This window comes from Mauremys reevesii, linkage group 12 (genome assembly GCF_016161935.1).
Source record: "Mauremys reevesii isolate NIE-2019 linkage group 12, ASM1616193v1, whole genome shotgun sequence".
NCBI lineage: Eukaryota > Metazoa > Chordata > Testudines > Geoemydidae > Mauremys > Mauremys reevesii.
This window is the reverse complement of record NC_052634.1, coordinates 12882615-12907230: the sequence shown is the minus strand read 5'-3', so window position 1 is coordinate 12907230 and position 24616 is coordinate 12882615. Positions and strand designations below refer to the sequence as shown.

Here is a 24616-nt window from a genome sequence, read left to right as displayed (position 1 = left end):
GTTCCTCTACACAGTCCTACAAATTTAAAGTCAGAGATGTGGTACTACAGATAATGAGAAGTAGGTGATTTGAAAATGTCACATGGTAAATAGTTACTGTTTTACAGGAGTCTTTCAAAGTCTTTAAAGGTCCAGTTTCCAGATATGAAGAATAAGCCTTTAAAGCATTGCAAATGTAGGCTTTAAAAAGTAATGTTTTCTTCAACTCTGTTTAGAAAACATCACTTAATGGGGACACTTGTTCTTGTACCAGTTATTTCAAGTTACAAACTAGCCCGTTGTTATGGAATGCAGTTTGAAAATGACCTTTTTGAGCTTGTATTTTGTTTATCGAGGATTTTTGTCCTGTGTCTCACAGAGGCACCACGTACAAAACCACCAGCCAGAAACCAAAGTGGTGGTTCACTTTGTGTCTCAAATTAATGGATGGATGAGAATACAATATATACAAAGAGAGACATAATCTTCCCTGGGAATTAAGCATCATGCATATTCATTCCAAAGTAATGAATTATAACGATTACACAGATCTGGGGAGAGAACAGAAATTTGGTAGTGAAAAACAGTCCTACAGTTGGGTCTGTAGTGCAGGGCCCCTCTTAAAAATGAAAATCTGTTTCTATGGCTGTGTGCAGACCTGCAGTGCAGAAAACATATGAATTTCTTTTCTTTTGCTGGAGCCAGCCCATAGATCTCTGTCTCCTAAATAATATCCCATCAGAGCTTAAGGCTGCCCTAAGAATTACATGCTGGGTGCTCCCTTTGGCTTCCATTGGGTACCCCTGCTCATGCATCTGAGTGCAGAAGTTGGCCCTGATTCTCTGCTCTCCAAAATAATCTTACTTGCTTCTTTCCAAGAACTGTTAAAACACCTGGGACTAAATCTGGATGTTTTGTGAGACACTGAAGCTGACTGACTAGTTGCATCATTCTGACCCTGTTCTGTTATTTAAATGTGTATGTTTATTGTACATTCAGTGACTGTTATAGTGTTAATAGTATTGTGCTATCTGGCAGGTGTAAAAACAAAATTAATAAATTTTTCTTCTTTTTTAAATACTGAATGTGATTTGTGCATTCATGATGGTTGCAGCAGCAGCTGCTGTAGTCAAATATGATTCAGCTTACACCTGTAAGTTACTTGTCTTAAGCTTCCAGGCCCCTAATTTCCAGTTTTTGCATTCAAGGTGCTGCATAATTCTGCCCTTCCATACTTCTGTTCTTGGGTCTTTTTGTATTACCCTCCACTATGCCATATACGGATTGTATAATTCTCCAATAAACACCTCCTCATCTTCTTCCATGCCGCCTCCCACCCATGCATGAAATGTCCACCCATAGCTCACGTGCAAGGCCACTATCTTTGCCTTGATCAAATCCTTCCTCAAGACCCAATTTATCATCATGCTAGCAGCATAATTTGGTATTGTCTTTATTCTATAGATGGCCACTAAATGTCATGCAATTTTTGGTAGCATCCTAATCATACACCTAGACCATGTCTACACTAGAGACCTTATAGCAGCGTAACTGTACCACTGCAGCTGCACCGCTGTAAGATCTCCCCGTGTAGCCACTCTATGCTGATGGGAGAGAGCTCTCCCATCAATGTAATTAAATCACCCCCAACAAGCAGTAATAGCCATAGCATGGTGTGGTGGCTACTGGAAATCAGTAAATAAGCAGTTCAAATCCATCCTATGTCACTAGTAACGGCTAACCATGGGATGATTGTTTGGTGACCTTTGTGAATATGGGTGTCAGTCCAGTTCTTCATGACAGATGTCTGCAATACATGGGGAAAAAACATGTCCAACCCTTGTTGGCAGTCTCAGCAGTATGAATGGAATAGGCCATGGAGACACCTACCCACTCCTCCCCAGATCTCTTTAGGTTAAGGTTCAAGCACACTGACCAGATAGCGTGGAAAAGCTTGCACTGCTGCTACCCAAGTTGTATCTGTGCTGTGGAGAATCTGAAGATATGAGGTTCCCGGGCTGTCAATCTGGTACCTTTTCACCAAAACTAAATTAAGTGAATCCCCCCACATCTGTACACCCTCCCCACACCAATGCACCTCTCCCCACATCTGTACACCCCCACACACAATGCACCTCCCCCCACATCTGTGCACCCCCACACCAATGCACCTCTCCCCACATCTGTACACCCTCCCCACACACAATGCACCTCCCCCCACATCTGTGCACCCCCCCACACCAATGCACCTCCCCCCACACCTGTGCACCCCCCACACCAATGCACCTCTCCCCACATCTGTACACACCCCACACATACTAATGCACCTCCCCACATCTGTACACCCTCTGCACCTCCCCACCCCTCTTCACCCCAGCTATACACCCCGCCCCTTCACAGCTATGCACCCCACTTCCTCGCTCAAAACCCCTGGTTCCTATTTTCTCCGGGTCCGCCCCCCTGCGCTGCGCTAACCCCGCCCACAGGGCTGCAGCAGCTAGTTCGAGCCACGCCCACTACGTGACGTTACGCATGCGTGAGAGGCTGCCGCGCAGACGCTCCACTTTGAGGTCGCTGGGAAGAGGTGGTGCGCATGCGTACGAAGGGTCCGTCAGGCTGAGCTGGGGGCTCCGCCTTCCGGGCACCGTGCTCGCGCTCGTGCTCTGGGGAGAGGGTGCGCGCGCACGCGCCTCTCCCCCCCACCCTCGCCCCGCAAACTCCCTGGGTGCTGCGCCCCTCCCCCACGAAACTTGGAAGCTGGGTGAGCCGCGTGCGGCCTGGAGCCGGTTGCGGGGGGCAGGGGCCTGCGGGGGCTCCTCGGGGGAGGGGGGGCAAGGGCCTGCGGGGGCTCCTCGGGGGGGGGGCAAGGGCCTGCAGGGGCTCATGGGGTGGGGAGCGGGGGAGCAAGGGCCTGCGGGGGCTCCTGGGAGTGGGGGGCAAGGGCCTGCAGGGGGCTCATGGGGTGGGGAGCGGGGGCAAGGGCGTGCAGGGGGCTCCTGGGGTGGGGAGCGGGGGCAAGGGCCTGTGGGGGCTCCTGGGGATGAGGAGCGGGGGCAAGGGCCTGCGGGGGCTCCTGGGGGCGGGGAGCGGGGGCAAGGGCGTGCAGGGGGCGGCAAGGACCTTCGGGGGCTCATGGGGTGGGGATCGGGGGCAAGGGCCTGTGGGGGCTCCTGGGGATGAGGAGCGGGGGCAAGGGCCTGCGGGGGCTCCTAGGGGTGGGGGTGGGGAGCAAGGGCCTGCGGTGGGCTCCTCGGGGGCAAGGGCCTGCAGGGAGGCTCATGGGGGTGGAGAGCGGGGGCAAGGGCGTGCAGGGGCGGCAAGGACCTTCGGGGGCTCATGGGGACTGGGGGCAAGGGCCTGCGGGGGGGCTCCTGGGGGCGGAGAGCTGGGTGGTCTAAGAGTCGAGGTGATTGGGTTCCTGGGGATGAGCTACCGGCATGGTGTGAGGGTTCCTGGGGGGCGGGGTGATCCTTGGAGAGAGAGGGGCTTTTTGTTGAGGGTGGTTGGCAATGCTGTCCAAGCCACTGTTTGTTACCTGGGTCCCTTGAGTGGACTATTTTTTTTCTCTATCCTGTGCAGTTACTGTTTGTTCATTGTAGTGTTGCTGCTGACTTTGATTATCAACTTTTGTTATTAGCAGAAAAAGCATTGAAACGTTTTGGGGGGTTGAGCACTCCCTGAAGAAATACCTAGGCTTTGCAAACAGATCTAACTATGTCCATCCTTCTTTCCCAGGGCTCTTTGGAAGGGACAGTTAGAGGGTGATGGTGAGTGTCATTTGAGGAGTTTGTTTTGTTATATGTTAGCAGGTGTATATTGTTATAGTCTCTGTGGTTGGTGTTTGAGCATTTGATTTGTTTTGGTTGCATTTTATCAATGGTTGATGTTATATTTTGTAAGTGTTTTGAGCCTGGAATAGGTCACAAAATCTAAATAAATTTGTAAAACACCTTTGAAAATAAATGAGGGTGATCTGGAAGAATGATGTAACTTTGCGTCTTGTAGTAGCTGGTGTTGAGTATCATGATTGTAATATTTTTAATAGGGAATGGTAGGTCAGGCATTGAATCTGCTGTGTAAATGGTTCTTTGGGCAGCAGGAACAAGGACTGCTGAGATTTATTCCTGACTCTGCCACTGGATTTTAGGCAAGTCCCTTAACCTCTGTGCCTCAGTTTCTCTCTGTATTGTAGAACTAGTATGAATTCCCATACCTCACAAAGCTTATAGAGCATATTTTGTAAACCCCATTGAAAAGCTAGTTGACAATATTGGATTATAATTGTCTTTATTGGCAATGTTGTTGTCTGTTTCTCCAATTTATGATGAATTCACGTGGTTTAACCAGATTATTTATAGGCTAAAAGCCGTAGAACTTGTGTTTTAATTTTAAAAAAGTAAACATGTATTCCCATTTTTCTACTCTTACTGATTCAAGTTCAATCTCTTGTTTTATTCACAGACCAGGTACACTTGAGACGACTTCAGTTCACATACTTTAATCCCGCTTCTCGAATGTTCTTAATCCTTGGCTAGAGTGTCCGCGCGTTCTGGAGGCAAGAGGTAATTCCTCCTCTGAACCAATTTAGTTCTGAAAAGGGACTCATCTCCGCTGACAGATTGAACCAAACTGCACTAAAGCTTGGAATAGAAATGAGATTTCAAAATGAATTACATTCAGCGTTCCAGTGGCTGAACATGAATCAGGATTCACATGTAGGGCAAATTAATGAGTGGCTTAATGTTTGTTGTTTGGGTAAGACTTATGCTGCTGAGTGGTTGGCCCTTTGTAGATGGTGTATTGAAGTCACAACCACAGAAGCAAAGTTGTGAATTCTTTAATGTTATAATGCTACTTAGTGTGGCATGTTTTGCGTGGAGGCATGAGAGTAATGTTTAACTCACTTGTAAGAAAGCTTCAGGCTGCTATGGAAAATAAAGGGAGTATATTTACAGGTCTCTCATCTGGTCAGAGCCATGAAGTATCTTTGCAGACCAATAGCCTGAGGTCTGGTTTGCTCAGCAGGCAACACCCTCTAATTCCAGTAGCTCTTTCTTCATGATTCTTTATACACTTCTCATCTATCCCCTTGTCTTGGGTTTTTCTATTTCTCGTAGTTTCCATTACTCTACTTACAGGTTTCACCCTCTTCAGAATCCTGGGTTGTGAGGCTTCTGATCATGAACCATAAACCATGTTGTAAGAGTGAATTTAATGTAAAGGTGATTTATGTTTAGGCTTCCAAATTAGTTTGTGTAGGAGAATATTTTTTTAATTTGGATTTGAACATTCCTCAATAGTGTTTCATCCCAAATATTGCAGCAGTGATGTAGTGCATAAGACTCGGAGTGAAACTGACCAGGCCGGTCTTTATTATTAAAGTTTAGTGACAGGCAAAATATAAATTGCATATATAGTGAAAAGTAAATTATTAGGAATGCAAACAGTTGGTAGTGTTGTAAGTGGAACAGGTAAGCAAAATTTAAAACTATGGTTATTAATCATCTAATATCCATTTCTGTTTCCCTAGTGTTCTTTATATGTACTCTGTGTATATTTGTGTGCAGGCTTGTCACCTGAAAGAGTGATAGTCCCTAGTACACCTCTACCTCAATATAGCACTGTCCTTGGGAACAAAGAAATCTTACCGTGTTATAGGTGAAACCGTGTTACATTGAACTTGCTTTGATCCACTGGAGTGCGCAGCCCCCCCCCGTCTTTGTTGTTGGCAAGTTTATGCCAGCAAATAATAGTTTATTTTGTTCAGGGACTGAGATTACACTGAAGAATGGATTCTCTGGACCACATGCTGACAGACCCATTGGAGCTAGGACCATGTGGGGAGGGAAATGGCACACGGATCATGGAGGACTGCATGCTAGGAGCAACAAGAGTTAGCCTGCCAGAGGATCTCCTAGAGGATGTAAGTAATAATAAGAGCACTTTCCATTTCCAGAGTGTTCGATAAACATAACTACTTACTCATCTCACAAGGAGGTTGTGGGTATTATTCTCACTGTTTGACAGAGGAGAGTCAGAGCAGTTGTGGGGTGGAGGGAAAAGAGGGGTAACATCCCCAGGTGTCCCAGGCCCTGCTGAAAAAAGGTGGGTTTTGAAATCAACTTGACTCAATCTGGTTAGTTGAACCCAATTGGAACTCTCCCTTCCCCGGACACCTGTATACAGACAGTTTTAACAGCTAGCACAGGGGTTCTCAGACTGGGAGTTGGGACCCCTCGGGGGTCGCAAGGTTATTACATGTGGGGTCATGAGCTGTCAGCCTCCACCCCAAACCCCGATTTTCTTCCAGCATTTATAATAGTGTTAAATATATAAAAAAGTGTTTTTAATGTATAAGGGGGGGGGTCGCACTCAGAGGCTTGCTATGTGAAAGGTGTCACCACTACAAAAGTCTGAGAACCCCTGAGCTAACAGTTGAGTTACCTTGTTGTGTTGTAGCCTGGGCTCCCTCCTAGATTACAACATAGCTAGCTAAACATGATTTTAAAGGTGCTGAGTGGTGTTTCAAGTCACCTTAGCTAAATCTATTTTAAAAGCCCCCTTTTTTTTCTAGTCTGTTCCTTATCTAGTAAACATAGTGACTCTCAATCTCTTCTCAGATCTAATATTAGAACATCTTTCTATTACTTTTATACCTCCTGATCTCTCTCTCCATCTGCTATGGGTCCTCATGACTGGAATCCTTTAATATGTTCGCCTTTCAGTGTTTTAGACCACTACTTTCCACAGTCTGTACTGGACAGTGTCTTGTGACTTTTATTTCCCTCTGGAAAGCCTTGAGGGATAAAGATTTGTTAAAGATGCTGGAAGGCATTTTGCTTCATTCTTGTCTTTGTCTCCTTTAGCCTGAGATCTTTTTTGAAGTTGTCAGCCTATCTACGTGGCAGGAGGTTCTGACAGACTCACAGCGAGACCACCTAAAAAAGTTCCTGCCCCATTTCCCGGAAAACAACCCTGAGCACCAGAACAAGCTCATCCCAGCTCTGTTCAGCGGAGAGAACTTTCGCTTTGGAAACCCACTGCACATTGCCCAGAAACTCTTCCGGGGTCAGTGTCCACTCATGCTGCTTCTAACTTTTTTTTTTCTTTTTATTTAATGTATATCTGGTGAAAGGTACCAGGTTGATAGCGAAGGAGGCTGAAGCTCTGTTTATTCATGGAGTTGGTACAATGCAGACCTGTTTGCTGAGACTGTCAACAAGGTATCAGCTAGTGCCAGCCGTGCCGTTTTTGTGATGTATACACTTGTCTGCTGAGATCTCCAGATGTATTTCTCAGAGGCAAGAACTCTTGGTCATCTGACCTAGAACAGCAAAGCTCCAGATCTTGTCACTCCTCCGAGAATTGCAATCTCTGATATTATACTTGATTTTTCAACAGGTTGTGGCTGCTGTAGCGTCTGGGTTATTTATGTAGAGAAAATAAACTGCAAACTTTTAAAAAGGCTTTAATCTCATCTTGCAGTGGAGGGAAGTCAAAACAGTTTTTATTCTTTTCTACAGATGGGCACTTTAATCCTGAAGTTGTGAAATACCGCCAGCTCTGTTTCAAGTCCCAGTACAAACGCTACCTGAACTCCCAGCAGCAGTACTTCTACCGTCTCCTCAAGCAGATCCTTGCTTCCCGCAATGTAAGTTCTTGCAGGGTGCTGTGAGTTACTTGATGCATTACATGAAGAACATGATTTAACTTTGTCTGTTGAAGGATTCGGTGGTGTTCATGTAGCCACTATTCCCTGCTGGAATGTTTTATTAAATACTGCAGCTGTTTTGATTTTTAGGCTTGGTTGGTCCCTAAATGTAAAGTTGCTGAAAGGATTCCGGATGCTCATGCAGATATTTGACAAGTATCTGTCTTACCCTGAACCTGCACAGATGCCTCACTCTTCTATGTAGCACCTTTTTTTTTTTCCCTGAGGAGCTCATTGTTTTATAAACAATTTATAGATTCCACAGTCAGAAGTGACCATTGTGATCATCTAGTCTGACCTCCTGTATAACACAGGCCATAGAACTACCCCCAAAATAATGTCTAGAGTAAATCTTTTGGAAAACATCCAGTCTTGATTTTAAAATTGCCAGTCATGCAGCATGACTCTTGGTAAATTCTTCCAGGGGTAGTTACCCACTCTTAAAAATGTCCAGCTTATTTCCAGTCTGAATTGGTTTAGGTTCAACCTCCAGCCAGTAGGTTGTTATACCTTCTCTGTTAGACTGAAGAGCCCATTGTTAAATATTTGTTCCCCATGCAGATATGTATAGAATGTAATCAAGTCACCCTTTAACCTTCTCTTCGCTAAGCTGAATAGATTGAGCTTTGAGTCTATCACTAGAGAGATGTTTTCTAATCCTTTAATCGTTCTTGTGACTCTTCTCGGAACCTTCTCCAATTTATCAACCTTCTTCTTGGATTGTGGGCCCCAGCACTGGACCTAGTATTCCAGCAGCGGTTGCACCAAGGCCAAATATAGAGACCAATTATATTTAGCACTCAGCCTTTCTCCCCTCTCGCTCCTTCCATCCCAGCAAAGTAAATGTTGTTATTTAATGGGTTGGCAAAGTGATGGTCAAGTGACTTCCCCAACATCATGTTGTTCAGTGGCAACGTTGGGATTAGAACCAGAGTGTTTGGACTCCCTGGGCTAGTCAATTCCCAGTGCTGACTTCTTGTCACCTGTGATAGCAACCCCCTAGTACTGACTCCAAGTATTTTGCTCTAACCATTAGTCTGCATTCCATTTTCGTTAGGACACTGGCATCTTGGCTTTTAAATGTATCTGACTAGGAGTGCAGTGAAGTGTTTGAGGTTTTTTTAAATATAACAATGTTTTCATCAAGTTGGTAAGCGTCATGAAAAAATACTACTGTCTTAAACATTAGATACGGTTTCTCTTCAGATTGTATAAATCTTTCACCTTCTTTTAAAGCTGGCTGCATGTGTTGTTTGAAGGCTAATTGGACAGTTTTTCTCCTGCAGAGATTGAGTTTTGTGTCCATTTTCTTTTGTAACTGGTCCTAAAAACCTAAATTTATCCACTTAGATGTTACTGATGCCATACCCTTTAGCAGGGGAAACCCAGAACTTGAACTTGTCTCTTGGTAGGTAAGGAAAGAGGAACAGACTTCAAAATAAACCATTTATTTGTAATGACGTTGCCACTTCTGCTGTTAGTCAGTAGCCTCACCTTTCTTAGGCAGTCCTTAATTAACCACATGACTCCTGGACCTTTGATCTGAGGATCTCAAAGCATTTTACAGACACCAATTAAACTTCACTATCTCTTGAAGAAGCAGACCTTGGAAGCTGCAGTTTGAGTGAAACTAGACAGTGCAGTGGAGGTACTGTGGTAAGGAGTAGGGAGCGTTTCTTGCTGCTGGCAGGTAGAACGGGTCTGGACTTGTGGAAGGGCCACTCCTACCCAGTTCTGCTGGGAAGATTGCTCAGTCTGTGCTCCTGAAGCATCTTGTCTGTCCCTCAGGCCAGGAATCAGAGAGAAGAGATGTCACAACAGCAATTTAGGCTGGAGGCATATAATTACTGGGCTCCATGCCACAATGGTGGCTTATGGCTAAGGTTAGATAGTCAGGGAGAATGAAGCGTTCCACCTATTGAGTGAGAGGGGGAGCTCTTACATTCAGGATGGGAATGGGAGGTGGGGTTTGTATGTGGGACAAATCTCTTCTTTGTTATCCTAAGGGTTAAACTACTTTTTCCTTTTTCTTTTGAAGGATATTTTCCCCACCTGTTTGTTTAAAGCTAGTGTTCCAAATCTGTGTTAAGCTTCATGGGGTGCAAACCTCTTCAGATGCTCTTCCGAACAATGACTAGTCTGTACTTGACAAAATGGATCATATAGAATGAGAATAAGGGATAATGAGAATGGAAAGCGATGCAGGAATACAATCAGTTATTAGACTTCCCCTTTATTAAGTACTGGCATACTTTTTGGGATTCCCTGCATACTAAATACTAGAATGCTGTTAGTTAGCTTATAAAGAACTGGGTAGATATGTTATAATTTTTAAACTAAGTAAATTGATCTGTAGGTGGGTATAAGTTACTCATTGCCCACAAAGCTGGACTCTGCATCCCAGAGTCTTCCCTGTGTTGTAGATGTCTGTCTCTTTACTTCAGCACCTGCTCGATCTGGCTAGGAAAGGTGGCCCTGATCTGACCCTTAAGAAAAAATACCCATCCCCTCCATGCGGCCCAGAAGAAAGGGATAGACGGACACATCAACGCTACCTGAAGGTCCTGAGGGAGGTGAAGGAGGAATGTGGAGACACCACCTTATCCTCCGATGAAGAAGGTAATGTAGCCAGTGTGTCCCAGGAATAGCATGAGAGACTGGGGTATGGGCTGGGCTGGAAAGCCCTCTGCAGTTATGGGCGCAGTTGAAAGCCTCCTTTGGCATTGATGCCAGAACTGGACATAGTGACTTTCCCAGTTTCCTAGGAATTTTACTTGTTATTGAAGAATAATAAATCCTTCCTCAATATCTTTCTGACATAAACTTGCCTTACGCAGTGCAATGGATGGCTGGTGGATAACTGATAATACAGACTTCCAGCACTGGGTTCCTGGTTCCAGTCCTGTCCAAGATGGTAGTAATCAACGGTTACCACTTTCTGACACGCTTTACGCCTACGTAGGGATTCAGAATCAGGTTCCTAGTGGATAGGAGTGCACATCACGGAAACAGTCACCTTTATTTACTCTTAAAGTTCATATGTTTTCTTTCCCTGACGGTCTTTTGTGTGTTTGTGCAGGTTGGGAAGTGGGTGGACCCTGGTTCTCCTGCTTGTCCTGGGGTAGATACTCAGACTCTTTATTTGCAGGTGGAATCAATACCGCCTTATTTTTTTCAGTGCTTTATACAAAATTTTATTAATAATGCCTCACAATACTGCTGTTAAGGAGATAAGAATTATTATCCCCATTTATCGATAGGGAAATTGAAATATTCATGCAAAGATGAAGTGACTTGGACAAAACCATGCACAGCATCCGTATCAGTGTTGGAATTAGCACTGAGACTCAACTACCAGACTAACTATTAAACCACTGTTCGTCTAATCCAGGTCTGCTTTTCATAGCTGTTTAAATAACCCATCCAGTTGGTGGAAGGGAAGCTGCCAGGGAAGTGAGGGGATGGGGAGAGTGTCTTTTTGACAGTAAAGTAACTATTGGATTCATGTTTCATTGGTATGGCTCCTTTGAACCCTGGGGATAGAGTTAATAGGCTGTTTGGGCAGCATTCCCTGTAGAAATAAAATTGAATTTACAACTTTCTGTTTTCTCAGATCTAAGTTCCTGGCTTCCAAATTCTCCAGCACATTGCCCGAGTCCAGCTCTTCCCCTCAGAGTGATCCCCACATTGTCAACTCTGGATATGAAAACAGCAGGTGAGAACCGAGCAAAGGCACAAGTGAAGTAGTGAGGAGCTGCTTGGAACTACTTCGGCCATGTCTACCCTACCACGTATGTCAGCAAAACTTATGTTGCTCAAGGGTGTGAAACATGCTCCCCTCCACACCTCTCCCCGAGTGACATAAGTTTTGCCAGTGTAAATGGTAGTGTGCAGAGCAGTATGTCAATGGGAGAGCTCTCTCCCGTCGGCATAGAGCGGCTGCACGAGAGATCTTACAGTGATGCAGCTGCATCGATACAACTGTGCTGTTGTAAGCTCTCTAGTATAGAAATAACTTTATTCAGGAAGGGTGATTTCTTCCAGTCCTTTCTGAAAAGTCAAGTACTGAAAGTCAAGGACGTCATGAACATGATCTTTTGTAATGCTTCACTTTCTTCTTGATCCATGAGGTCTCTAAATATACTCCTTCCGGTACCCTCCTTTCTGTTGAGGCAAACTAATATTTTAACACACAGCCATCCTTCCTCTCTGTTGTTGTGATGTGTATGTTCATCATTGTTCACTCTCTAATGGATAAAGCAGAACCCCATAATGCAAGTTGAACAGTATTACTGTATATCAAGGGAGCTAATTCTAGGGCTGTCTAGTCAAATCTGTACACTCCTCCTACGCACTTCTCCCAAGAAAACCACCTTGAAAAGCTGGATAAGAAAGTGCTGTGGTGGCTTTTCATGACCTGGTCTGGTTGGGTCACAGACTGAATTTCAAGCTGTCAAGTAGCATTTAGCTATTAAAACTTGAAGATTGTTGAAGGCGGGGATGGATGAGGAAAAGGTATGTTAAATTACTGTAATAACAGACTGACAAGGAATTTTGGTAATAGTTTTTCTTGGATTTATTTCATTGCAGATAAACTTGATTTTGGGGAGAATGACCTGAAGGTGATGCTGAAGAAGCATCATGAGAAACGGAAACGTCAGCCTGTAAGACACCTAGGAGACATGGGGCTGGGGATTACCTCTGTTTGTTTTTTAGCTTGTCTGTCGGCTGTAATGTATAGTGCAGTTATGGCTGGTAAAAGTATTGTAATTTCTTAGGGCCCCTTCTCATACAGCTCCTCTACTTTCCATCTGTCATATCTGCCTTACCACCCCCCAGTGAAAAGTTTTTACCTTTTTCAGCCCTGCAAAGTCAGCTATGGGGAGACCCAAGTGGGGTTCTATTCTTCCTCATGCATCCTCAGCAAAATTTTCAGCTAGGTTGTGGCTTTGGAGTCTTTGAGGACGGAAAATAAAGTTAATCTTGGTTTCCAAATCCCGGAGTGTTGGGGAATTATGGCTTTGCAGGCATGGTCCCTGAAAGTGCCAGGGTTGAGATGCCAGGAGTTAAATGTTGGAGTTCTAAACTGCAGTTTGATTTGGGATCCTAGGGAGAGAATACATCTGGAACTCATGAGAGCTTTGTCACTTGTCAAAGCATAACCACAGTTTAACCTTTATCATGCCCTACGGTTAAGTCTACATGGATATTTAGCTTTTGTCTTTTATGCTGACATCTACAGAGGTCTCCTAGAACTCACCAGTGATGTGTTATGGGGAGACTAAATGTTGTTTGTGGACTATATGCCATGCTTTGTATGAACTATATCAGGGGTAGGCAACCTATGGCACGTGCGCCAAAGGCGGCATGTGAGCTGATTTTCAGTGGCACCCACACTGCCCGGATCCTGGCCACCGGTCCAGAGGGCTCTGCATTTTAATTTAATTTTAAATGAAGCTTCTTAAACATTTTAAAAACCTTATTTACTTTACATACAACTATAGTTTAGTTATATATTATAGACTTATAGAAAGAGCCATTCTAAAAACATTAAAATGCATTACTGGCGTGCGAAACCTTAAATTAGAGTGAATAAATGAAGACTCGGCACACCACTTCTCAAAGGTTGCCAACTCCTGAACTATATCATAATTATATGACGGGGTGAATATGGAGGTTCCAGGGGGCTGCTTTGAGGTACAGAGTGCCACAAGGGTTAGGTAGTTTCCTCGGTTCACCTTCAGTAAGTTGAGTATCTGTGGATTGCCCACAGAAACTCAAGTTCTAGGTCTCACCTTTTTCTCTGGTGCCTCTTTCCCCTATCCTTCTTTGTCCTGTGTAGGACCACCCTGACCTAGTGACAGGGGACCTGACTCTCGATGACATCATGACTCGTGTGAATGCTGGCCGGAAGGGCTCCTTGGCAGGTCAGTGACTTGGGTGCAGTGTTGTCATGGGAATGTGCCCCTTGGGCTTTCTGTTGCTGCAGCTCTACAGAGAACATAAGAACACAAGAACGGCCGTACCGGGTCAGACCAAAGGTCCATCGAGCCCAGTATCTGTCTACCGACAGTGGCCAATGCCAGGTGCCTCAGAGGGAGTGAACCTAACAGGCAATGATCAAGTGATCTCTCTTCTGCCATCCATCTCCATCCTCTGACAAACAGAGGCTAGGGACACCATTCCTTACCCATCCTGGCTAATAGCCATTTATGGACTTCACCACCATGAATTTATAGAGTTCTCTTTTAAACGCTGTTATAGAGGGAAGGAGAGTGGTTGGTTGTCCATCAACTTAAAGTACAGTTTGTCTGTTACCAATAAACAGCTCAGAATATTAACAAAAATAAACATAGCTATAGACTTGGGTCTGGAAAAAAATTCCTTTTTGGAAATAACTCCAATTTAATGATTACTTGGTAGGCTATTGGATCTAAATAGTGTAGACACAGGAGATTACGTGCCCAAGAAAAACTGAGGGTAAGTGCAATATGTGGCATGTTAGATATCTAGGTCAGTGGTTCCCGAACTGGGGTTCATGAACCCCTGGGGGTTCACAAAATGTTACAGGGGGTTCGGGGGGGGGGAATTCCCTAATGGCGGACAGAGCTGTCCCTAGGGACCCTGGGCAGCACAGGGTCAGCAGCCCCTAGACTTCGAAGAGCTAAGCAGATCAAAGCAAGCATATCTGTCACACTGAGGACATTTCAACTTCAAGACTCCTTCTAAGAAATGGAAAGGGAGGTGGATATTTTTTGCTGTTTTTAAAATTAAATAGGCAGCTAGTATTGTTTTTAAAATTATTATGAAGAACAAGTTTAATCTTTGTTGTTACGTGCGTTGTTTGCCTGGACTGCTCAATCCCTGAATGCTTGTGTAGGAGGAACAATTTGAGTTGGCTTCTTAAATACCTTCATGCTGTTTCACATCTGATATTCCTTGATAAAACATAGGAGTCTTGCCTTATAACAGGCTTATTCAAAGTGCTACAAGCTACGAAAGTGAGATCTTGGAAGAGTGTTGCTGTTTTCATAATGTATTAAAAATACTGTAATGATAAATAAATAATTAATAATAGTGTGTAATAAGCATGTCATAAAAACAAATTTTATATTTCCAAGATCAATGCTTTTATATTTTATACTCAGGTAAAGGAAAAAATCCCTGGAAATATTCATTTTTAGGAGGGGATTCATGAGACTTGACATTTTGGTGAAAGGGGTTCACAGGTTGTTAAAGTTTGGGAGCCACTGATCTAGGTAAATAAACCAGTCCTCCCAATCTCAGATGTCACCTATTTTTTAAACACCCCCTTTCCCCAACTAAAGAGTTTCTCTAGTCAAGAGCAGTGCACTGAGGAAGAGAGGGAGATTTCCTGTGGAATCTCCCTACACATAATGCAGAAGATTGAATAAGTGCCCTGTGGCAATGACCACTGCTTATCTTGCAGCAGTTCTGGGCGAACTGCTGTTGTATGGGGATGTGTGTAATGTTGTACAAACACCTATAAAGATATAAAAATAGTCAGTCACTTGCTCCAAAAAGTTAATCTCGATTCCAGTGGAATAATTTGATGGTAGAATTAAATGCATGATAAATACATTTCCAAATACATAATTGAGTATCTAGTTCATTTCTGATGCCTAATGTTATACACTGAAATGTTTCACTGAGATTTGTTCTGTCTCCTTTATCCAAAGCCTTGTTTGACCTTGCCATCATGAAGAAGAAGGTGAAAGAAAAGGAAGAAAAGAAGAAAAAAAAGTTGAAGGTGATTAAATCCGAGGTGGAAGATTTGGCCGACTCCTTTAGCAACGCTGATGGAATGCCCCCAGTATCACAGGACCCATCCCCCATTGCTCTGTCAGCTGTTAAAGAAGAGTAAGTGGTTTTCAGAAAGTTAATAGGGATGTGGGTGGGTGGGTGTGAAAGAGAGTGAGTGAGAGACAGGCCATATCGATACTACGAGCTAAGGACATGATTCCCAGCTCACAAACACACACTTGCATTAGCTCATTGAGAGCTAGCGTGAGTATAAATAGGTGTATAGCCATGATAGCATGAGCAGCCGAAGCAGTGGCATGGGTGAACCATGCTGAGTACAAATCCACCTGAATCACCTGTATGTATTTGCATGACTGAGCTATTGCAGCTACACTACTTTTATACTCCCTCGCTAGCACTCAACGAGCTAGTATCGGTAGGCAAGCTGGGAATCCCATGTGTAGGTCATAGTGGAGAGATAGCTGCAGAGCAGGGAAGGTGCCTGCAACCACCAATAACTTTTTTTAAAAGGCATCTGCTGTGTTTAGCTTTCAGCCAGACTGCACCCCATTGAGTGTGGTGCAGCATGTGCATTAGAGCAAATGGCCTTCCCTCAGAATGAGTCCTCCCTGTTTCAAGCTATTTTATATAACTACAGTTGTTAAGCAAAAATGGATAAATGGGGTGGAAATAATCCCTTGTTTTGTCAGAAACTCCAAAATAATCCCCATAGCTCCTCGTTCTGGGAAGAAATGGGATGGGAAAGCATAGACCGTGGTTCGAAAATGTGCCTCCTGCTGTGTGTGCAGTTCTTAAGTACCCCACCAGCACACCCACTATAATCAAGTCAGGAATCCCAGTTACAACATGATTAAAAGTTGCATTGGAGATAGGGCGCTGTGAAAATTTAAGTTCATTTGGTGTTTGAGACCTTATGCCTGAGATACAGAGTCCATTTGGTAAACGGAACCTGGAGCATTCTTTAATACAACTAGTAGCAAAGCTTCTCAAGTCAAATGGTGGTGGGGTTCAGTGGATTGACTGAGGTGCACTGGCAAAGCTCCGTACAATGTCCAGAGCTGGAGTAGATGCGCTGTAGCTCGGGACTGAGGTTCACTGGCAGAGCTATGGAATAACCTTTGCCTGTACCATGTCTGGCTCTAACCCATGCTTAGCCGCTCTTCACTCTTTCATTATTGGGGGAAAGTCACAGCTGTCTCCTTTGGTTGTGAGCCTTTTCCCCCATATAGGTTTGGGGGGAACCATAAAGGAGGCTGCTTGCCTCTGCTCCATGCAGCTTATAGTGCATAAGCTTATGTAATTATATAGCGTTGATCCTCATTTCTGTGTGTCTGTGAAATGCTGGTAAAATGTTACTAAACCCAAATTATTTAACATTTTGTGTTTTTCTTCATTCAAAGACCTCTTGAAGAGATCAAGCCATGCCTTGGAGTAAATGAAATCTCTTCCAGCTTCTTCTCTCTCCTTCTGGAGATCCTCCTTCTAGAAGGACCTGCTAGTCTCTCTGTGGTAAGGATCTACTAATTGATAGGTTTATAGAAGTCTTTCTAGACTCAGCAAAATCAGGGAATTTTGTGCTAGTTACACGTCAGTGATTCCACCCGAATCAAATGAACAAGGCTTTAGATATCCTTCTTCGTTTTAAACATGTTTCATAAACTCAGGGGAAGTCAACTTTTGCATCATTCATAATAAATGTGAACCCATCTGACTGTAGAACTTCTCTCTCCCTTTTTTTCTGTTAATATATTAACTACAGATTGGGGTGTGGGGGGAGACGGACTTGTTTTTCACATATGCAGCCTTCGTTCACATTGGTGCAAGAGCTTTCTCCCTCTGCAGCTTCTGTTGTCTGACATATCCTTCTCCTATGTGTCTCTCTTCACAATTCAGCTGGTCACATCTTTTTCTTTCTTGACTACCCTTTCTTTCTCTCTGCTCTATATTCTATTAATTCTATATATTAAACCTTTAGAGCTTGTATGAAAGACGCTATAAATGCATCCTGTTTTCTTTTTCAGCTTGAGGATAAAGTTCTGGATTGGCAGTCTTCCCCTGCAAGCACTCTGAATAGCTGGTTCTCCTTTGCCCCTAACTGGTCAGAACTGGTTTTACCTGCTCTGCAATATCTGACAGGTGACAGCAGAGGTAAAACTCCCTTATTCAAACTCCAGTACAAACAAAATTACTATTTTTAATCTATGCTGGTCTATATTTTAACCCCAGTCAGCAATTAATTCACAAAAGCACTGAGTCATTGCCAGTGTTGCTTGCACCTCTGATAGGGGTTCTGCAGCATAGTGCAGTGTTGTTGCGGTTGTTTTGTATCCTGTTACCACAGTGCTTGGGACCCAGCTTGGTTCCTGATCTCTTTATAAACTTTGTATGTTGAACTGAGTGCTGGTGAAAGGAGCCTGAAAGAGCCCTGGGAACTGAAGTTCTCTGATTATCCACAGAACAGGTACAACCTGGGTAGTGGCAGTGCAGGCTTCTTCCATTATCAGCCCTGCATTAAGACCCCAACACTGGGGGCACAAAGAGAGTTCAGTCTCCATGGCCCATGGGTCCCTGGCTCCTTAGCTGAAGCTTCTAAAAGGGGAGCAGTTAGTATCATTTGTGAGGATGGTCTTTGCAATGTGGGTTTTTCACTGGGAACTGGGCTGATGTTTCCCAAATTCATTTCATGTTGGCCAAAGAGCACCACATATGGTCACTTCTGGTCTCTCTCATTCTGAACAGGATTCAAACTGGCAACCTATAAGTGAAAGGCTCAGTATTCTGTTCTGGTATCTTGAGGTTTCCACTGCCACCGTGACCTGCTAAAACACCCTTCATCAACTCCATATTTAGAGACGTAGTGACTTAATCTGTTAGAGTGCTTTATTTTTCATCGTGAGACTAACTGCAGCTTGAAAGACAGTAGTAAAAGTTTGCATGTGTGCCTTTGTAAGGCATCTGTGGAACATGGATGTGAAATGCCGTTATCTCTTCCATTGCAGATGTTCCTTCCAGCTTTTCTCCCTTTGTTGAATTCAAGGAAAAAACTCAGCAGTGGAAATTACTTGGTAGGTAACTTGTTTCGTACCGTGTTTTCTAAATAGTTAAGATCAGATGTTTTCTCTGGGTGTTTCCTTCCCAATTGGTTGCAACTTAGCGAAATGAGAAGAGCAGCTATTTCAGTAGTCAGCTACTCTCTCTACTGTTCGCTATGGCAAGACCTCTATAACCTGCAAGACTTATGAGAGGGAGGTCTTGTCTGTGCCACCAGTAAAGACTCAATGATACACATGGGACAGCTATGTAGAGTAAGTGGCCAGAGGGGATGGAGCATCTTTCTTTGTGTTGTTGACCTTCACTTCCATCTTTCAGGCATGACTAAAACATTTTTCATGTTTGCACTTCTGTAGTGCCTTCCTCCCAAAGATCTCAATGTATTCTGTAGACATTAATTAAGCTCCTCAGTCCTCTGTGAGGCAGGCAAGTGTTGTTACAGATGGGGGAACTGAGGCATAGCTTGATAGACGCTTGCCCAGGGTGTCAGTAAGTAAATGGCAGAGCCAGGAATAGGGTCCAGACCTCTTGACTTCTAGTTCTGTGCTCTAGCCACCAGGCAAAACTTCCTGTCCTTAACCACAGTGATTCTTGCTCATATTCACAGGCTTAAACCGATTGTGAGCTTTGGACTCAGGAAGGTACTCCTGCTCTCCCTTCAGAATTTTGGCATGGGAATTTTCTGCTCAGGGATTGGGGGACTGGGTTTCACTTTCCTGGGGTTCACTTGGAGCACTGAGCGAGGATCATCTGTCAGTATCAGATGCACTTATCCCACACAATCTTGCCTGCCATTGCTGCAGTTCGGGGAGTTGGATCTTGACTGTTATTGTCTTCCTTCACTATACTGCTGTACCCACCTATGGGATACCTAGGGCTTCCTGAACAGCCTGTGTGTATTTAACTCTAGCGTAATCATGGTATGTATGGAGAGTGACTTATCTGTAAGTGGAAGTTGCTCTGGAGCTGAATGTATGCAGAGTCGGGGAGGTGGTGGGAACTGATCAGGATGTACAGGTAGGAGGGTGTTGGCTCCATAAAGAATAAAGAACTTCTCCTAACCATTTTTTCTTCTTGGACTTTTTGTACCAGGCTCTTCCCAAGACCACGAGAAGGAACTGGTAGCGCTCTTCCAGCTCTGGTTGGAGACCAAAGACCAGACGTTTTTCAAGGTGAGCCAGTCTCTCCTTCCATAGCATAGATGCCAGCAGGGTTGTAGCACAGATAATAGCAGATATCACAGGCTGACATTTCTCTTTGTTTCTTGACAGGAAAATGAAGACAGCTCAGACGCCACCACACCGATTCCCCGGGTGTAAGTATTTAGCAATGAGGCAGCCTGAAAGCCCAGGCCTGTGATGCCTACTAAAGCTGTGGGGTTCAGTCACCAGGCCTCTGGGCCTGAACCGCTGCTTCTGGAGCAGCCGTCACCACATACTGTCCTTCCTCTAGGTAAAGCTTCTGTCAGGCCACTTAGTCAAGATCGTTGCTGATGACTTTACTAATGACATAAACAGACCTTTATCAGTATAAGTCTTGCAGAGCCAGTACAGCACCAGTAGCATGAGCTGGATTCTGTGCTCCTTTTGTGCATTTCTGACCACAGAAGCTTCACTACAGGCTATAGCTGGGTTTCCAGATCTCAGGTTTAGTTTGTTGTCCTGGCCAGATGCCTACTCTGGCAATTTAGACTCTTCCTCCTTAAATTCTCCCTACCATTTCAGTTAGGTGGGAAATTCTTCTTTGCTTCCTGCTTAGATTTCTGTGTAGTGTGAGTGTGCTTTGTTAGACAGATGCTACATTCCATCCTAGCAGTAGCAGCATTTTGATGATCCCTAAATTACAGATCATGTGCATTTCTGTAGAACCTCTTCCCTCGTTGTCTCAGAGCTGTATGTATTTTAAGAAATCTACCTCACAGGAAGGTTGTGAGACAAGTACAAATACTGACCCATAAATGAGGGAGCAGAGAGGTGAAGTGACTTTTCCCACAATCCAGATGGTATTTCAGTGACAGAGCTGGGGATAGGACCCAGGTCTCCTGACTCCCAGAACCCTACCCTAACCTTTAGATGATGATGATGCTTTTTCGTGGATACAATCTGGAGAATGCTTTGAGATCCTTAAAGATTAAAGGCTCTGTATTAATGTAGGTTCATTTAGAATCTGTTCCTCTTGTGTGAGACGCATTTGCAGGTAGGCTGTGTCCTGCTCGATGTCCTTTGGACCTGCAGTTTGACTGTAGTCACTGAGGACTGACACTAATCTTTGTTTCAGAAGGACTGACTATGTAGTCCGTCCCAGCACTGGGGAGGAGAAACGCGTTTTCCAGGAGCAGGTAAGGGGAGAATCCACGGTTTCAATGTGCTTGTGCTTAAGTCATCTGGCAAGTAGGATAATTTAGAACAGGAGTCAAATATCTTCTGCAAACCTCTTAAAGTGAAAACGAGAACAATTGTAATAAATCTGTGCTGCTTCATGCAGGCTTCACAGCATGTTGCATTGAGAATAGAGCCCAGCACTTTCAGTGCTACATACACTAGTGCTTCCCACTTGGGATAAAGGAGAGAATATATTCAAATCAGTAATATTAAGGCTTGCATCCATGTTGCAGCTTCCCACCACTTGAGGGTCACCTAATCAGTCCTCTTGAGCAGGTCTGATTCCATCCACCTTCAGGCAGTGGAACATGATTGCACACACCAGGAAATATTCAGTGTAGAAGATGTTTGTAGTAGATGTTGGTCTCAGCGCATCTTACGGGCTGGCAGTCCATGTAAGGGCCTGTGCACTAGGAGAATTGCTCTTCACCTCTTCCATATGTATGCTTCATATTCAGCTTGTGTTCAACAGTGTGACGTGTGTGCAGCAGGTCACTTTGCCGCTTAAGGTGTGGTACAATGATGGGGTATACATTGGCATGAGAACCCTTGCCACCTGGATGTAATATGGTTTCTGTCTCCTGTACTGGCTCCATTCACTAAACGGGAAATAAGATGGTGGAATTCACCTTTCATGTTTGGAATCTCTAAATGATTTGACACTTGTGATAGTTGCTTAATATTTTGCCACACTTCACATTCCTCCCCCCCTTGACTCTAACTGGTTGTTAGATTAGCCAGTTCAAACACAACCCATTTCATTTGTATTAAAAATAATCCTTTGTCTAAGAGATGTTATATTTAAATTAGGACCCAAGGGCACCAGTTGTCAGATGCTTCAGGGAGAGGCTTAAAACCCCCTAGTGCACTTCATAGTGTATGGTATTGAATCATGGGAGATGCTTCTTCCTGACCTGACTGGTACTGCCTCACACCCTGAAGCATGAAGAATGATAGTCATTTCACCCAAGTTATAGTGCAGATGCTAATTGTCAAATGTGCTAAGACCTTTTCCTTCACCATATACCTCCTGCTGAGCTGTCCTCTCCCATCTCCCCACACCCAGGAGCGCTACCGTTACAGCCAGCCCCACAAGGCCTTCACCTTCCGCATGCATGGCTTTGAGTCAGTGGTTGGTCCCGTGAAGGGAGTGTTTGACAAGGAGACCTCGCTGAACAAAGCCCGGGAGCATTCTCTCCTGCGATCCGACAGGCCTGCATATGTCACCATCTTGTCTCTTGGTAAGGTGGCAGTGTCATCTGCAATACAGCTTTTTTTTTTTAAAATTTTCATACAAATTGCCTCACACGGGGCGTTATACAGCAAAATTTTAGCAGGAGGAATGGGGAATTGGGTGACATAGGCAAGGAAGAAACACGTGTCAAATGAGGAGCTGATGAGCTGGAGAGATTCAGGGAGGCTGTTCCAGATGGCAGGAACAGCAGAAGAGAAGATTTTTTTGCAGTTGAGAGAGACAGGAAATGGGGAGTAAAGCACAGAAGGAGAGAGATGAGGTCCTTGAGGCTGGTTGGAGCAAACCATGGAAGGTTTGGAAATGGGGAGAGGTATTTTGGGCTGGATCCTGATATAAAGGGGCCCCAGGAGAATTGTTGGGCGAAGTGGGTGAGGTGTATGAGAAGGTGGTTGTCAGCATTCTGCACATGCTGGACTCAAGCAGTACAGAATAGGGGCTGCAGTAGCCAAAGTGAGAGAAGTTGATGGAAAGATGTAGCGTGGGGGTGAATCCAACTTTGTTCTAGAAAGCTGGCTCTTGTCATATGCTCCCATGGATAACATTTTGGACAGTGTTTCTGTTCTCCATTTTTATGCTGAGTGAAGAAAGGGATATGGATCCGTTCCAGATCAGGTCTTAGTTTTGGAAAGAGCCTGTTAGGAACTATGAGCCATGGGGATTTAACTCATGCCTGAATGCGCTATGGTACTGCCTCTTCATGAAGCGGAGTGTTAAGTCTTCTGGCAGAAGGCCCAAAGGCGTAGTCCACCGTACAGGCAGAGATAGCCATGACTCATAGCTGCCCCTCCCTGTAACTACAGTTTGAAGACCATCTTTAGCAGTTGTGGGTTTCTATTGCTGAAACAATCTCTACTGATTTACGAGGGAAGTGTCAAGCAGGAGCAAATGTTAGTGCAGAAGGTATTTTGCTTTAAACCATTACAGAAGAGTACATGCAGATTAGGTATAGCTCTTGGGCTCCTGGTTGCCAGATTGGCCCTCTGTATTGCAAAGTTTGGGTGCTGAAGTTGAGTGGCAGAGCCAGAATTTGCACCCCTGAGTTAGTCCCTCCACAGGCCCGCAGGGGTTGAAGATGCTGCATGTTGCACTGGAGCTGCCCTTTGCCATTTATGCAGTATCAGTATGGTGGGTTCTGGGAAGGTATCCGTGGGAAGCTCTCCTCAGTCAAAGGAAAGAGCCCATGGTGGGGAGCCTGTGAATGAGATGGAGAAACAAAACAAGAAAATATAAATTGAAGGGCTTGAAGACATTTGCCTAGATTTGCAGCTGGAGCCCTGACTAAGCCTTGTTTTCCTGTTATCTCAGTTCGAGATGCTGCGGCCCGCCTTCCTAATGGAGAGGGTACACGTGCTGAAATCTGTGAGCTGCTGAAAGATTCCCAGTTCCTGGCTCCCGATGTCACCAGTGCCCAAGTAAGTTGGATGACAATAGTCCATATAGGGATGGTCGCCATTTCTAAGCCTCAGAAACCACCATCCCCTCCTAAAAAATCCACTGATGAAGATAGGCACTATTTGATGACAGATGTAAGGCCTGGTACCTTGTGGCTCATGGAGGTGGAAATGGGAGCTGTATACCATTTCATTGGGCTGCTACAACACCTGCACCCTCTTAGGGCTTTGGATGGCCAAAATACAGCTAGCAGGCCAAATGTGGCCTACAAAGTTCATACTGCTCTCATCTTTGCTACAGAGCCGAAGGCCTCAGCATTGTGAAGCTTCATCTTGATCTGGGTAGACAAACAGCAGGATAGGCTGGAACCTGTATTCTCCAAAAGCTGCACCTCCTTGTTCAAATGAGGTTCACTAGTAATCGCGTCCATTTTTATGCCAGATAGGTTCAGCCTTTTTTAATTCCTGGTCATTTGTGAACATGGCCATTGGTTGGGCAAAGTTTGAGCACATTTAGTTTACTGTGAGTTCTGTTTTTCAGGTTAATACAGTTGTGAGTGGTGCCCTGGACCGGCTACACTATGAGAAAGATCCCTGTGTGAAATACGATATCGGACGCAAACTGTGGATATACCTGCACCGGGACAGGAGTGAAGAGGAGTTTGGTAGGTGCTGTAGGGAGCCGTGAAGCATCTGGACTGGACTTGTTTGTGACACTTCAAAGTTTTGTTTAAAATCTCAAGATGAATATTTGAAAGGGTTAATGTCAGGTTAAAAATGTCCTGGCTTGTTAATACAGCAGTAGGGAAGCAGTGGCTCTGAAAACGATTTGGGGGTTGTGGCGGATCATCAGCTGAAAGTGAGCTTTCCAATGTCATGCCCCAGCCAGAAGAGCTAATGGGATCCTGGGATGCATAAACAGGGGAATCTTGAGTAGGAGCAGAGAGGTTATTTTACCTCTGTATTGGTCACTGGTATGACCACTTCTGGAATACTGTGGCCAGTTCTGGTATCCACGGTTCAAGAAGGATGTTGATGATTTGGAGAGAGTTCAAAGGAGAGC

General features: G+C 44.6%; 1 protein-coding gene across 4 annotated transcripts in view; it reads left to right on the top strand.

Annotated features, from left to right (window-relative positions):
- Window positions 1-2582: 2582 nt before the first annotated feature.
- Window positions 2583-24616, top strand: part of NFRKB (nuclear factor related to kappaB binding protein) — a 31892-nt gene continuing 9858 nt past the window's right edge. The window contains exons 1-20 of one of the 4 annotated variants that reach the window (XM_039496701.1): window positions 2583-2740; window positions 3715-3746; window positions 4441-4445; window positions 5747-5902; window positions 6846-7047; window positions 7503-7630; window positions 10135-10309; window positions 11304-11405; window positions 12281-12354; window positions 13533-13617; window positions 15391-15571; window positions 16876-16984; window positions 17497-17623; window positions 18475-18540; window positions 19619-19698; window positions 19798-19841; window positions 20804-20864; window positions 21974-22148; window positions 23468-23574; window positions 24095-24218. In XM_039496701.1, coding sequence (XP_039352635.1) covers window positions 5768-5902; window positions 6846-7047; window positions 7503-7630; window positions 10135-10309; window positions 11304-11405; window positions 12281-12354; window positions 13533-13617; window positions 15391-15571; window positions 16876-16984; window positions 17497-17623; window positions 18475-18540; window positions 19619-19698; window positions 19798-19841; window positions 20804-20864; window positions 21974-22148; window positions 23468-23574; window positions 24095-24218 — 1975 coding nt within the window. In that variant the 5' untranslated portion in view covers window positions 2583-2740; window positions 3715-3746; window positions 4441-4445; window positions 5747-5767. Of the gene's footprint in view, window positions 2741-3714; window positions 3747-4440; window positions 4542-5746; window positions 5903-6845; window positions 7048-7502; window positions 7631-10134; window positions 10310-11303; window positions 11406-12280; window positions 12355-13532; window positions 13618-15390; window positions 15572-16875; window positions 16985-17496; window positions 17624-18474; window positions 18541-19618; window positions 19699-19797; window positions 19842-20803; window positions 20865-21973; window positions 22149-23467; window positions 23575-24094; window positions 24219-24616 lie in introns of all 4 variants that reach the window. The other 3 variants (XM_039496700.1, XM_039496702.1, XM_039496699.1) reach the window with 3 other exon arrangements.